Source organism: Schistocerca piceifrons, chromosome 11, assembly GCF_021461385.2.
Source record: "Schistocerca piceifrons isolate TAMUIC-IGC-003096 chromosome 11, iqSchPice1.1, whole genome shotgun sequence".
NCBI classification, from domain to species: domain Eukaryota; kingdom Metazoa; phylum Arthropoda; class Insecta; order Orthoptera; family Acrididae; genus Schistocerca; species Schistocerca piceifrons.
The window spans coordinates 132,872,651-132,888,765 of record NC_060148.1 but is presented as its reverse complement, the minus strand read 5'-3'; the positions used below and the strand labels follow the sequence as shown (position 1 = coordinate 132,888,765).

Below are 16,115 nucleotides of genomic sequence, written 5' to 3'. Positions count from 1 at the left end.
TGTAACTTTGACGAATGGGCATATAATTGTTAGTTTACAACCCGGGGTTGATTTAAAAATTATTCTAGAGAACCATGGCCAGACGTTGGTGCAAACAAATTGCACAAGAATTCTCAAATATCGGCACGGAGTTTAAGACGTGCGGTTGGATATCGGGCGTTATCGTCACGTGTAGGATTCAGTAACATTAAATGCAATTTATGGACATTAGCTTGATAATAACTATGAACGACTTACATGAGCGGCATAGTAATCGTCTTGATGTTTAAAGCAAGCGAGAAGCGATTTACTGTCAGGATACGACAGATATTAATCGTTGCGTAGTCAGCTTGTTGATACGTTGCTTAGTAACTCATAAACGGACAGTGATAGAATTACTGAAATGATCTTTTAAGTATCAGTGACCACTACACACACACACACACACACACACACACACACACACACCAGAAACTAATTACTCTAACTGTGAGTGACTTCAGGATTGGATGAGTTTCTTTATTTCAGCTAACTGGTATTAATAAACTTCTTTTGAGATTGAAACTTCATCAGTGGTGTCATGTTCACTCAGTTTAGTAGAATGACAGATAGTACTAGCTACGCTACTATTTATAGTTTTAAAAGAAAAGAGAGCACATACCTGTTTTTCTTTTGAGAAATGTTCGTACTTCAGTCATCAGTCTTCTCAAACCAAAGGCACGAGTGACGCTCCCTCACAGCACTATGACATCGTGAATCACCACACACATTTCTGCATTTAAAACCCGGAATATAGCCGCAGTACGAAGAAGGAGGAAATAAGAGGAAAGATCGGCAAAAGAAACGGTACAAAGAGAGAAGGTAAGCGGTTAGGAGCAAAGGTGGAGTAAGGACGGATGAGGATATGACGTAGATTCAGTGGGTGGCAGAATAGCACTGTGGGAGGGGTCGGAAGGATAGCGGGTAGGACATTCCTCATTTCAAGGCACGACAAGAGGTAGTCAAAACCCAGGTAGACGATACAATTCAGTTGCTCCAGTCCCGAGTGGTGCTGAGTCACAATGTCGATGCTCCTCTGTGACCGAGTGCTGAGACTTTGGATGGCGGGAATTGACTGGAGAGATAAGGCATAGGAGATCTGTCTCTGTACACAGGTAGGAGGGTAATTGCAGTCTGTGTGGCTAGGCTGTATGCTAGGGACTTCTTGTGGCAGTAGTTGAATGGAGGTATTGCTAGTGGTTGGTAGGTTTGATATGGATGGAGGTACTGATGTAGCTATCTTTGAAGTGGAGGTCAACATTGAGGGAGGTGGTTGTCGGGTTCAGGAGGACCAGGTGAAACGAATGGGGGAGACGGTGTTGTGGTCCTCAAGGAATGTGGATAGGGTGTCCTCAGCCTCAATCCAGATCCTGAAGATGTCATCAGTGAATCTGAACCACGTTAGGGGTTGCTTCGCTGTCTTTTTGTAGTGCCTGTCTGTGACACACTCCACTATTTTGAATGATTTTGTGATACCTTCAGCTGCCGTTCTCTTTATTTCGAGTGTGATTGTACAGTTTTACCCTTAGGCCATTTTCAAGTATTTTTTTTTTTGGCCTAAGGCTAAAATTGTACAATTGTACATTAAATAAAGAGAATGGCAGCTGAAGGCATTACAAAATCGTTCAAAAAATTCATCGCAGCTGCTGACCCTGTCACATTGAAAACTACATCATGTGGTGTGTACCAATCTATCCTCTTCGTAATGTTGTCAATACAATGCTATGCCGCATCACTGGGGAGAGTCTGAAAATCACGGACTTACCTGTACATGAGCTTCTGATACTATCAAATTATGGGACCTGAGACGACAGCTGGACTCACTCATTTTATGAAGTTGGTGCAGAGGGTTTGTACCCTTACAATTTCCATCCTTATTATTCAACATTATTTGTTACATTGAGGCTTTTGTACAATATGTCAGAATCTTCTGGTGTGGAATTGTGCTATTTATTGTCGTCATATTTTCATTTTCATTGCAACTAGAAATGAGAAACAGGAAAGGTGAGAGCTCGTTTCTCAAAAACGGGAAAAGGTAAAGAGTAATAAAAATGGCCAGGTGCGAGGTCTTCAATTGGATGCCACTTCAGTGACTCGGGTGTCTCTAATCTACTGCACAATTTCGTGTTTCTTATCTACCACATGACTTGCATGTTTCTTATCTACCACAGTTATTCAACTGGGGAAAGGGACCTGCAATTTGACACGGAATCTGAACCACATGTTATTCCTGGCAACTCCTCACATTGTCCACAAGAGGTGGAGGCTCTCAATCCCCCGACCTCTCAGTTTCCAGGGATGCCCTTTAGCACTACACCACGATATCTGAGAGCGAAAAGTCGAGAGAGACATAGGTCAACAATTAATTTACAAAATTCATTATTAGTTGTAACACATTCATATATAGTGGTACAATTTCTTTGTATTTCAGGGAAATTTTGTGGGTCCTTTTACGCAGGGTATCTGAATTGTTTTCATTCTTCTATAAGAGGCAGTTTGCCAACTTGGCGTGTTTACCAACTTGGCGTGTTTACCTTTCTTGTACACAAAATATGAATTTTGTGTTCTTCCTCTAAAACATGTTGCATAAAAAATTCCCACACAAAACTAATGGGACTACTGACTTCACATTATTTGTGGTCAGCTCATCTTCCTTTGAGTTTACAAAAGTCTAGTGGCAACGATCGACAGTTTTGGGTCGTTCCTCGTGACTGGCGAAACATCTGAGCACAAAAAGGATGAATGTGCTTCCGATTATTAAAAGACTCTGAGTACCGGCTTCCTCATTCTACCGTCGTCAGTATCTTTACAAATTTTCCCAAAAATTTTGACGTGCAAATATACCCGCACTCTTTTTTTAATGTGCAGCTCACATCAAACTCTCACAAACTCCCCTTACTGTATCACCCTCACATCACTAGTCCTTCACTGGAAATCCACTTCCACTTCCACATTCTCAGTCACTCATTCAGCCCAACTTATTGTCAACATATCTTTGTCTCTCTCTAACTGTTACAGTCTTCTGTCCTACAGCCACAGTCTCCTTCATTCTCTTCTTCTACCACTCCACTCACTGTCAAAGTCTCTCTTTTGCTCTCTCTTACTGCTGCTGTCTCATTCATTATTCCCATTGCTGCTGCCTCTTCTCACAGTCACTATCTCTTCCTTCCCCATTGCCATTGCCAAAGACTGTCTCTCATTATTACTGTCTCTCACTCACTCTCACTTCCACTTTCTCTTTCTCTTTCTGTTCATCCCCTCCCCCCCTTCCCCCGCAGTGTCTCCTTCATTCCTTTCCCAGCTCTGTTCCACTGCCACTGTGTCCCTCTCTTTCTCTCTCAATCTCATTGTCTCCTTCGCTCCTTCTTTACCATAACCACTGTATATCATCTTCCGGTATTTATTACTTTTCTGTCACTTTCCTACTGCCACTTTCTCCTTTTCTCTCAGCATGAAAAAGCACAAATATGTTTGCATGTTAAATGTTTTTGAAAAATCTTTATACACTGTGTGATCATAAGTATACAGACACCTGGCTGAAAATGACTTAAAAGTCCACGGTGCACTCCATCGGTAATGCTGGAATTGAATATGGTGTTGGCCCACCCTTAACCTTGATGACAGCTTCCACTCTCGCATGCATACGTTCAATCACTTGCTGGAAGGTTTCTTGGGGAATGGCAGCCCATTCTCCACGGAGTGCTGCACTAAGGAGAAGTATCGATGTTGGTTGGTGATGCCTGGCACGAAGTCAGCATTCCAAAACATCTCAAAGGTGTTCTATAGGATTCAGATCAGGACTCTGTGCAGGCCAGTCCATTACAGGGATGTTATTGTCATGTAACCTCTCTGACACAGGCTGTCTGTTATGAACAGGTGCTCGATCGTGTTGAAAGATGCAATCGCAATCGCAATCCCCGAATTGCCCTTCAACAGTGGGAAGCGAGAAGGTGCTTACAACATCAATGTAGGCCTGTGCTGTGATAGTGCCATACAAAACAACAAGGGGTGTAAGCCCCTTCCATGAAAAACATGACCACACCACACCATAACACCATCTCTTCCAAATTTTACTGTTGGCACTACACACACTGGCAGATGACGTTCACTGGGCATTTGCTGTATCCATACCCTACCATTGGATCGCCACATTGTGTACCGTGATTTGTCACTCCACACAACATTTTTCCACTGTCCAATCATCCAATGTTTATGCTCCTTCCATCGAGTCAGGTGTCGTTTGGCATTTACCGGTGTGATGTGTGGCTTATGAACAGCCGCTCGACCATGAAATCCAAGTTTTCTCATCTCCTGCCCAACTGTCATAGTACTTGCAGTGGATCCTGACGAAGTATGGAATTCGTATTTGATGGTCTGGATAGATGTCTTCCTATTACAAATTAGGACCTTCTTCAGCTGTCAGGGGTCTCTGTCAGTCAACAGACAAGGTCGACTGTGTGCTTTTTTGCTGTACGTGTCCCTTCACATTTCGACTTCACTATCACATCAGAAACAGTGGATCTAGGATATTTATGAGAGTGGAAATTTCGCATACAGACATATGACACAAGTGACACCCAATCACCTGACCACATTCGAAGTCTGTAAGTTCCACAGAGCGCACCATTCTGCTCTCTCACGGTGTCTAATGACTACTGAGGTTGCTGATATGGAGTACCTGGCAGTAGGTGGCAGCACAATGCACCTAGTATGGAAAATATATGGTTTTGAGGGTGTCTGGATACTTTTGATCACATAGTGTAGGTGCTGAAGAAGGTAGAATGAGGCAGTTGGTACCCCACTGTTCAGTCAGTCTTGTAATAGAGAGGAGCATATTTGCCTTTTTCATGCTGCAATAGGAACGTTTTCTGCCAGTTCCTGTCTTTCCACTGGTACAGCAAGACATGTTGCTTATATGAAAAGAGCTTTGTGAGTCAGTAAAACTTTGATAGTTTTTAGTTGTATGAAATTGAAAGAATGCGAAACTAATTTTACACCTCAGACTGAATTTTACATGCACAAAAAAATTTCCTGTGTTTCAGTACTACACCATGGGATGTTCAGAACCATTCTGATGAGAATGGAGACACTTTTCAGCATATTTCTCCATGCTACATCACTTTATAAACTACATTTTCATTCACACTGTTTTTTACATGTAAATTCTACATGTGCAACCAGGCTAACTCTGAAACTTTTTATCTCAGAAACTGACAAAGATATCAAGAAAATTTTCAACATTGTTAGTTGGGGTCTTGGCAATATATTGTAAAAATTACAGCCACTTGCTGCAGATAGCTGTCTTGGAATCCAAGGCTTGGTCTTGGTATCCAAAAACCGTGTCTTTGAGGTGTTCCTGATAACAGATAAAGATTTTTGAAAATAGGAAGATGGCACTTCTAGATAAATATTTAGAGATAGATATTATCTCATTAAAATTTTAGCAATTTGGTGCAGTTGTTTATTATTTAGATTTCGTCTCACATTGGAATTTACATACATATTTTATATGTACATGTAAGGTAACGTTGAACCTCTGCATCTCAGAGATGAATAAAGGTATCATTAAAATGTTCAGAGTTTCGGATTGAGATCTGAGGAATATATTACAAAAATTTTAGCTACGTGCTGTGCATAGTTATCGTGGAATCTGCAGCTCAGTTTTGATACTCAAAAGCACGTTTATCAAGTTTCCTCAGGAACCACCCGTGAACTAAATGGTGCCTCCGTGAGCTCCTTAAGGGGAACTGTGGACCACATCTAATGCAAAACAAACCAACATGATTTGCTCCATGTGCCTAAGCTAGAGGACACGAGTAATATTCAAAATTTGACCCTGTATTGTAGGATAGTTACAGTAAGACAGTCCATCTGTCAGGCATACATATGGTCTCTCACCTGAGGACTTTTCACCCTACCTTTCTGTCACCAATAGAACTTGAGGATGAGCCCCAGAATGTTTTTTTTTTTTTTTTTTAATTGGGTTGGGGGGGGGGGGGGGGGATGTAGTATTTCAGAATGTATTAGGCAGTGTATGCTGTCACATGCATACCAACTGTGAGACAGTTGCCTTTAATATCAGCGGACCTCAAAAAGTAAGTTACACATCAGAAATGGCAGGCTAAGTAACCTGTCCTGAATTATGCACTACACTTCAAAGTAACAGTGATACATGGTACTATTTTTTGACATTTTCATGAAGTGTGTGTAAAGAGTTGTCGGAATGCTGTAATGACTGTTCAACTTCTCTGGGATACGAGTGGAGTTCAATAAGTGAGCCAATGCAACTTTTTCTCCTACGAGATTTTCAGCTGAAAAACTACAGAGTTTGTTGTGGGATATTCCCAGTTCAGCCCCTATAGTTTCATGAATTTCCAATAGGTAGCTGCACTATACGTAGTCTTCAAAATGGTGTGCTTAACAGGAGTGCATTCCAAGCGGAGAGGTGTCATCGAGTTTCATTTGGTGGAAAACCAGAGCATTACAGAGATTCTTACGTGCTTCCAGAATTTCTACAGAAACCTGACTGACAAAAGCACGACGAGTCGTCAAGTGACTCTTCTGTCACCGTGGCAACGAAGTCGTGCATACCTATCCGATCCCCCGTGTACCAGCTGGCCACACACGACTGTGACTCCTGGAAAGTTGGAACGAAGAGACAATCTCATATTAGCTGATTCCCTAACAGAAGGTCATAAAGAGCAACGGAGGACGTCCTGTGCGGAGTTGCTTGCATGCTATGAGGCTGATCGTGACAGTTTTATATCGAACATTGTCACAGACATCTAAACGTGGGTTCATTAGTTCGAACCAGAAACAAAACAGCAATCTAAAGTGTGCTGCCCCACAACCTCCTCTCTGCAGAAAACTTTGAAAGCCATATCCTCAGATAATAAAGTTGTGGTGACAGTCATCTTGGCCTCTGAAGGAGTTATTCTGTTTGATGCCCCCCTCACAGTGGAACGATTCACTCAGAAGTGTAATGTGCTACCGTCAGGAAACTGAGAAATCGACTCGAGCATGTTTGTCACTGTGAAATTGCGACTGAACATCATCTCCTCCAAGACAGCACGAGGTCTCACACGAGTGTGCGCACCACAAAACTTCATCGGACAGTTTTCTTCATCACCCCTACAGCCCAGATTGTGCACCTTCCAACTTCCATCTGTTTGGCCCAACAAAGGCCGCACTCCACAGGAAACAGCACATGGGTGATGGAGAGGTTATCGATGCAGGAAGATATCGGCTCCGACTTTGACCGGTGCAGTGGTACCGTGTGAACATACAGACCCTCCCAGTTAGGTGGCATAAGGCTGTCACATTGGACAGAGATTATGTTGAAGAATAGCGTTTTGTAGTGAAAAGAAGAGGAATATTACCGTATTTACTCGAATCTAAGCCGCACTCGAATCTAAGCCGCACCTGAAAAATGAGACTCGAAGTTGAGGAAAAAAAATTTTCCCGAATCTAAGCCGTACCTGAAATTTGAGACTCGAAGTTCAAGGGGAGAGAGGAGTTTTAGGCCGCACCTCCAAATCAAAACAAAGCTGGTCCATTGTAATATGAGGCACAATTTAGGTCGAATGAATGACGATACAACTACAGTAGTTTGGTTCGAGTCGTAAGCTTAGCAGTTCAACTTTACCAGGTAGCCACTGCCATGCGTCAGGCGCTCCGTCCGTATTTATACGGGTACCCTACCTTTTTCACGTGCTTCATCTGGTTTGAATTGATTGCTTATTTTTCTTTGATCTGATAAGCGCCGTTCTCTTTGTTATAGGTGTTTACGTCACTCTAAGCTGAAAATGCATTATTGTACTGTGTCATACATTGTTTGTCACATTCTGACAATGAGTGTTTACCGCCTGTCGCCGCTCGCGGCATGGCTTGCTTTTGTGCGCACTACCGCCGTTTACAGTTTTTTAAAAAAATGAGAAGAATCGTCTCATTAGCGAAACAATGGCAAGAGACTGCTATTTGTTGTTACTTACCCTGCTGATTTCTTTGATAATGATCAACAAGAACCAAATAATAGACTGCGTATGATAGGAGATGTTCTGAACGAGATTTTAGCGAAAATTTTTCTCCGTTTGAAAATCTTTGCAGACGCCTCTTTTGTACATTACATTCTGCACAGAAATTATAGTCATCTTATATTTAAAAATCTAGTCAATTGCCGTGCTTCATTTCTGACTGTATCACTATTAGGCATAAGAATAATACAAATACAAACATGACATGATATGTATATTCTTCCGTGTTTGCTGTTGTCTCACACTGGTTTCGTAGTTTATTAGGCATACAGGATTTAAATGAGATAGCAGCAAAAACGAAAGAATACATGGCAAAATATTTGTATTATTCTTATGGTGAAGAGAATACTGCATGTCATTCACAATTCATAAAAGTTCCTATTAGCAACCATCTCTTCTCACAGGTAGGAAAAAATTCAGAACGTAGAGTTGGCCATATTGACAAACATCCCAAATAGTCTTGCCAGTCGGCTTTTCGTAATACATTGAAATGCTGCTACATTCGAATATGAACAATTCGGAATTTGTATTTACTTCGTTAGATAATGTATGAAAATGCAGTGGTCGAAACTCGGGGCGGAGAAAAAGTTTGTCTTCCACTTTTTTTTTTAATTTATTTGCTGACGCAGAGGTTTTGGCACCAGTATTTATCTTTGTGCCTACAAAGCATGCCTGTGTAGCGCTACATGTATTCGACGGCAGAAGTTAGTTGTGGCGGCACCTAACAACATTTTTCAGAACTTCCGCTTACTTTGCACTCGATTCTAAGCGGCAGGCTGTTTTTTGGATTACAAAAACCAGAAGAAAAGTGCAGCTTAGATTCGAGTAAATACAGTATGGTGTATTGGGGTCCTGACTAAACCACTTTCAGACCAAGAATTTGTTGCATTAATTGTCGAATGCTCCTCCTAGATTGTTTTCTTTAACACCTGTCAGACCACGTTCTGCAGGATCCACAGAATACGATGTAATCTGATGTTGTATGACTCAGGTGTGGACACTTTAACTTTTCCTGTTTTTTGATATAATAACTTGAGTTGTTATTTAAGTGATTGTAGTTGCATTGCAAACAAAGCTGTAACACTTTGATAATTGTTTGCCTATAGAATAACTTTAGTAGCCACACGGCAGCGTTTCCTTCGCTCGTACAGTTGTCAGAGTCGGTGGGTGTGCCGCAGGTGGAGGAGATGGTGCACTACGCGCTGGTGCGTGTCCAGGACGAGCAGCTGAGCCCCCCCTCGACCCCCCTGGGCCCGCAGCGACAGGGATACCTGATGGCGCGCGCCTCCGAGGACGAGCCGTGGCGCCCCGCCTTCTTCATACTCAAGTGAGTCGCGTCTACTGGTCCTACAGTGTTTCTCTCAAAGTTGGTGGCGGTGCTTATTGGCACTCGTGTGAATTTATAGCCATCAGATTCGTAGAAATCTTGATGAAGTACCACATGTCTGGAACTATTATGTTGTAATTTTATTAACATTTTATATTCATAAAAATACACACATCAAAAAAGTTCTGCATAACCCCAGTTCCCAGTACTTCTGAAGATAGATGTTGACTGTGGATATTGTATCACAGACACAGTCCCCTTGACTGTTCAGAGATGTCACTAAACCCGCTCAAAGATGTAAACAACAGTGCACGAGCAGTGCCTATTAGACCTAGGGGTCTGACAGCCGATCAGTTCCAGTCATTCCACCAGGAAAGAGGTTCACGGCTAATGTTGTCTGTAGTTCAACCGTGCCTAGATGCTCGTACCGTGGTTCGATTGCGTGTGAATCTGCATTGTTACTTTGGGGCAGGAAGGGCTCTCAACAAGGAAAGTGTCCGTGCATCTCGGAGTGAACAAAAAGCAATGTTATTGAGACGTGGAGGAAATACGGAGATACAGGAACTATCAATTACATGCCTTGCTCAGGCCGCCCCAGGGCTACTACTGCAGTGGATGACTGCTACCTACGGATTATGGCTCGGAGGAACCCTGACAGCAACGCCACCGTGTTGAACAATGCTTTTCGTGCAGCCACAGGACGTCGTGTTACAACTCAAACTGTGCGCAATAGGCTGCATGATGCGCAACTTCACTTCCGACGTACATGGCGAGGTCCATCTTTGCACCACGACACCGTGCAACATGGTGCAGGTGGGCCCAACAACATGCCTATTGGACTGCTCAGGATTGGCATCACGTTCTCTCCACCAATGAGTGTCACGTATGCCTTCAACCGGACAATCGTCAGAGTCGTGTTTATAGGCAATCCGGTCAGGCTGAACGCCTTAGACACACTGCCCAGAGAGTGCAGCAAGGTGGAGGTTCCCTGCTGTTTCGCAGTGGCATTATGTGGGGCCGACATTCCCTGCTGGTGGTCACAGGAGGCACCGTAATGCCTGTACGATACGTGAATGCCATCCTCTGACCGATAGTGCAACTGTACCGGCAGGATATTGGAGAGGCATTTGTCTTCACGGATGACAATTTGCACCCCCATTACACACATCTTGTGAATGACTTACTTCAGGTAACGACATTGCTCGACTAGAGTGGCCAGCATGTTCTCCAGACGTGAACCCTATCGAACATGCCTGGGATAGAATCAAAAGGGCTGTTTATGGATGATGTGACCCACCAACCACTCTGAGGGATCTGCGCCGAACCACCATTGACGAGTAGGACAGTCTCGACCGACAGTGCCTTGACGAACTTGTGGATAGTATGCCACGATGAATACAGGCATGCATCAATGCGAGAGCATGTGCTACTGGTTATTAGAGGTACCGGTGTGTACAACAGTCTGGACCACTACCTCTGAAGGTGTCGCTGCGTGGTGGTACAACATGCAATAAAAAGGGAAGAAATGATGATTATGTTGATCTCTGTTCCAATTTTCTGTACAGGTTCCAGAACTCTTGGAACCGAGGTGATGCAAAACTTGTTTTGATGTGTTTATATGCTTTCTTATTGCTTTGACATACCCTTCTAGTAAAAAAAATGTTCAGATTCAGTTGACAATTTTGAGTAAAGGACTTGGGTTAATTAATTGTTTTTTTTTAGAACTGTGCTCCAAAATTTTATAGTCAGAGATGACTCTACATTCGGCAGTGTGTGAAAATAGTACACTGCTGGGAGAAAAGTCACATTAAAAAAAAAAATGAATTTAGGGCAATGAAATTTTTGGAATACATTTGTCTAGGTACCACATTTAAGTAATTAACATTACAAGATCACACGTTAATGTAAGCACGAAATAAGAGACTGCAAATATGAAATGCAGGTACATTAATAACAGGTGTAATCACCAGAATGTCGAATGTGAGCTCGCAAACGTGCATGTGTTGTATCGTATAGGTGCAGGATGGCAGCTTGTGTGATGAAATTCCACGCCTGCTGCACTTGGTCGGTGAATACAGGGACTCCTATAGTTCAATTCATTTAACTTGGTGGTTCGCGCATGCCCGCCCAGATGCGGGAGATTGCTGCGTTGCCAGTTGTATGCGCCAAGAGAAGCAGCGCCATAGTATATAGTTCGCAAACTTACGTTTAGGGGTAGTGCGCAGTTTATGAAATAAAGCCACCACGGCCGCCTTAACCCTTTCGCTGCTACAGGGACGTGCTCCCCGCATTCCGCGATGTGCGTGATTTTGTCATCACTGCACTGCTCGCCTGAGCAGACACACGGTGTTTCGACTGCTTTGACAAACTTTATCATTTGTTTTCACAAAAACTATTTGGCCCAAAAATTTGATTTTTACACATCTTCTTGACTGATACCTTCCCCCCATAAATGACTTAATTTTGTTTCGATGTTCAACGCGGTTATTGTGCAGCATTAAATGTAGTAAACCATTGCACGAAATTTTGAAGAGTTTGCAGAGGTAAAAGTCCATTGCGTATACTTTCCGTATGGTCGATTTTAGTTGCCACTAGAAATGTAAAAAAATTGCATTCAAACTAGTAAAATTCGTGAAGTAAGACATTTCGATATTGTTTTTAAATAAAGAAAATATTAAGCACCGAACACAGTTTCAACTCAGAACCTTTCACTTAGCAACAAAATACTTTAACCATTACGCTATCGCAGCTTGTCATTCAATAGATCTCCTGGAGGACTTTAAAATATGACGCAAAATACCGACAAACACTGTCGGTACGACTATCGATTACTCACGTTTCGTCGAAGTTCAATAGGAAATAAACAATTACCGCTGTTCTTTATTGCAAAAAAGCAGTTAGTGAGAATGATACAAACACCTTTCCTCGCTATCGCCTGAATTAGGAGGCTTATTGCTTGTTTGGTTTAATTAATTAATAGAATATGAAGCAATTGGTATGAAGAATGCCTTTTCCAAACTTTCTATAAAAGAAAGTCTTCTATCAAGACACTGCTTTTGTTCAATTACTATATTTGTGAGTGAACGTTTCTAAAACTGAAGACACTCGTCCGTGGTCTGCACTGCAGTCGAGCTCTGGCAGCGTTGTTCTCTGTTCATTGGCCGACTGTGTTTTGTGACGTCAGATGTGCAGAACGAACCTAAACTCGGCCGCCGTCATAAATGATGCGCACTTTAATGCTGTTTGTAGATGACGCTGGAGTTGTCGTCCGATAATGTCCAGTGTGCGTTTCATCGGAGACAGACGTGGTGTTAGAGTATGCCGAGGCGACGTGTTGACACACTGTACGGCACGTCGGGGTACGACATTAGAAAATCCCTTCTGAGGTCCACAAATAAACAGAAGAGACCTGAATGGGCTAGGAAACACCGTAATTGGGCATCATAAGAGCGGACGAAGGTGCTGTTCACTGACGAATCGAAGTTCGAGATTTTTAGAACCGGAAGGAGAATATTTGTTCACTGATTTGTAGGGGAAAGGGTAGCCCAGGAGTGTGTTCTACCTACAGCTAAACACGGTGGAAGTTCTATTATGGTTTGGGGATGTTTTGCCAGAGATTTAGTTGGTGACATTGTGAAAGTAGAAGGATGTATGGATCAGAAGCAGTACTACCGCATACTTCAGTATCGTGCAATACAAAGTGGATTGTGCTTAATAGGGAAAGGGTTCTCCTTACAACAGGATAATTACCCAAAATGTTGGTCGGCATATTCTATGAACTACATTGCATCGAAGGAAAAACAGAAAGTACTTAATGATATGGTATGGCCATTCCAAAGCCCTGATTGTAATCCCATTGAAATGGTCTGGGATGAAGTGGACAGATGTATCAGGGAAGTTAATATATCCAGCAAGGAACAGCTCTGGAATATTGTTAAGGATGTGTGAAACTGTATAGATTCACGATACCTACAAAAACTGATTGACCGTGTGCCTCGAGTTTGTGAGGCAGTCATTAAATCCAGAGGATACTTGGATGAAAGTAAAATGTAATGATTGTAATTGTGTTATATATGTGGAAGTTAATATATTTATATTTTGTGAGAAATAATGTTTGATTTGTGTTTTGAATCTGAAATACCAGAATGTATTGAAATTAATGAGCAGTAGTGTAATTTGTTACCACTAAGTAATTTTGAGCACGTAGTATGTTTATTATTATCTGTTTCTTATTTAATTGCCATCTGGACTGACATCTCACCGAAATGTCGGGAGTTGTGAGCTAATCGGCTACAGAGGAGGGCGTATCTGGCAGGAAAAGCAGTAAAGTAAACCGCCACTGGGACTCCAGAGAGCAGCAGAGCTTGACCGGAAACTGTGTTGGGCCTGTCAGTCTTGTGGTAAAGTGCCTGTCTGGAAACCAGAAGATCGCAGGATCGAACCCGATTTCTCGAGCTGCCTTCCAACTTAGCGCTCAGCTCGTGATTATGTGAAGGTTTCCCAGAAATTACGTGTGGTTTAAATTCCACATTAATCGCTAAGTTCGCTTTTCCTCTCCCTTATCGGATAATGGGGATACATTAGGGACATGGAAGTCACCACAGTGGTGTCCAATTGAAAGACTTGCATTTCACCATTGTATGATAAAGAGTATTGTTATCTGAATCTATATATACCATCTTCTATATATAAATTCCCACTGTGTTTGTCTGTGCCTGTATCCTCAGGCTAATCTCAGGAACTACTGTAAGTATTTTGTTTCCGTAATCAATAGTCTGATTCGCGAGGAAGTTTTGTGTGTGTAATTTATTACAGCTATGGTAGACAACTGGTCCAGCTAACCATTCAAAGCCGGGGAGGTCACTAGTATTTAACATGTTTGCTTAAACAAAATTCCACTGATTTCTGATGCAGGGATCTGGAAATAAAATGCACATATGAAACTTCCTGGCAGATTAAAACTGTGTGCCGGACCGAGACTCGAACTCGGGACCTTTGCCTTTCGGGGGCAAGTGCTCTACCGAGCATGACTCACGCCCTGTCCTCACAGCTTTACTTCTGCCACTACCTCGTCTCCTACCTTCCAAACTTTACAGAAGCACTCCTGTGAACCCTGCAGAACTAGCACTCCTGAAAGAAAGGATATTGCGGAGACATGGCTTAGCCACAGCCTGGGCGATGTTTCCAGAATGAGATTTTCACTCTGCAGCAGAGTGTGCGCTGATATGAAACCTCCTGGCAGATTAAAACTGTGTGCCGGACCGAGACTCGAACTCGGGTCCTTTGCCTTTCGCAGGCAGAGTGAAAATCTCATTCTGGAAACATCCCCCAGGCTGTGGCTAAGCCATGTCTCCGCAACATCCTTTCTTTCACGAGTGCTAGTTCTGCAGGGTCCACAGGAGAGCTTCTGTAAAGTTTGGAAGGTAGGAGATGAGGTACTGGCAGAAATAAAGCTGTGAGGACGGGGCATGAGTCGTGCTTGGGTAGCTCAGTCGGTAGAGCACTTGCCCGCGAAAGGCAAAGGTCCCGAGTTTGAGTCTCGGTCCGGCACACAGTTTTAATCTGCCAGGAAGTTTCATATCAGCGCACACTCCGCTACAGAGTGAAAATCTCATTCTAAAATGCACATAGTTGCCATATATTTTTTCTCTAATAAATCTTCTCAGATCGATGTTTATTGTCTGATACACAGTTAAATTCCTGTTAGACTCAGCACAGTACAAATATTATCTACGTGAAACCGATGACATCTCCCATTGACTAATTCGTAAAGGATACTAAACATTTTGTTACATCATTTAAAGGCTCAATTGAAAAGATTTTGATTTAAATTATTTTTCAATTAATGCAGTAAAGCACGACAAGGCTCTCAACAACACCAACCCTGCAAATTGCCACATGCACAGAAGAGTACTATGTTGCACTGTCACAATCTGATGAACTGCATGTGAAACAGGAAACAAACAAAGCTGTGCGAATATTTGGAAATCATTCTAACGTAAATACATTGAAGTGGGACATTATAAATATTTATCTAACACTGTTCAAGTGGCTAAGGCATCAGTATTGCCAGTAACACTTGTAACAGTCCATTCTGCTTTGATATCTTGTACACTGAAAAGGGAGTATAGTTGAAGTTTGCTGGCAGACCAGAATTTGGGTTTCGACCCTTTCCTTCTGCAGTCAGCTCTCCTGTTGTGACACAGCAAACGGTCGTGTTTGTAAAGGTTCTTGTAAAAGGTGGAATCTGTTTGTCAAATTCACTGTTTCATATCTACAGGTTTGTCAAACAGTTCAATGGGCCAATAAAGTTTAACCTCTCTTCTGAAGGTTGTGTCGCAAAGTATTTTTACACTAGTGGGAACAGTTATCAGTGCAGAGATTATTTCTTGCATTGACTTCAGCTCTGTGTGAAGGAGAAAAATGAAAAAAAATACAGTTAATATTGGGCATCCCAAGAGTTTATGTGATTTAACATTGATTTGGATATAAAATTAATTGTGCCTTTGATATTATATCTATACTTTTAGCGAACATTACTAATTTTACTGATTATGGTGATAAACTATAAAATGGAACTCAATCATTAATATTTATTGAATAATCTACCAGTTTTTGGAGGAATATAGACATATTAATAACTTGAATACACAATATCAATGTCCCACAATAATATTTAATTAATATTTCATTGCAAACTGGTTTTCGACTTCTTAGGCCATCTTCAGATAACTTAA

The 16,115-nt window shown here is 42.1% G+C and overlaps 1 protein-coding gene across 1 annotated transcript in view; it reads left to right on the top strand.

The window, feature by feature from the left end:
* Positions 1-16,115, top strand: part of LOC124719799 — a 293,431-nt gene that overhangs the window by 193,550 nt on the left and 83,766 nt on the right. Inside the window, exon 15 of the mRNA XM_047244994.1 lies at positions 9,158-9,378. Within this exon, the coding sequence (XP_047100950.1) occupies positions 9,158-9,378 (221 nt within the window). The remainder of the gene's footprint in view (positions 1-9,157; positions 9,379-16,115) is intronic.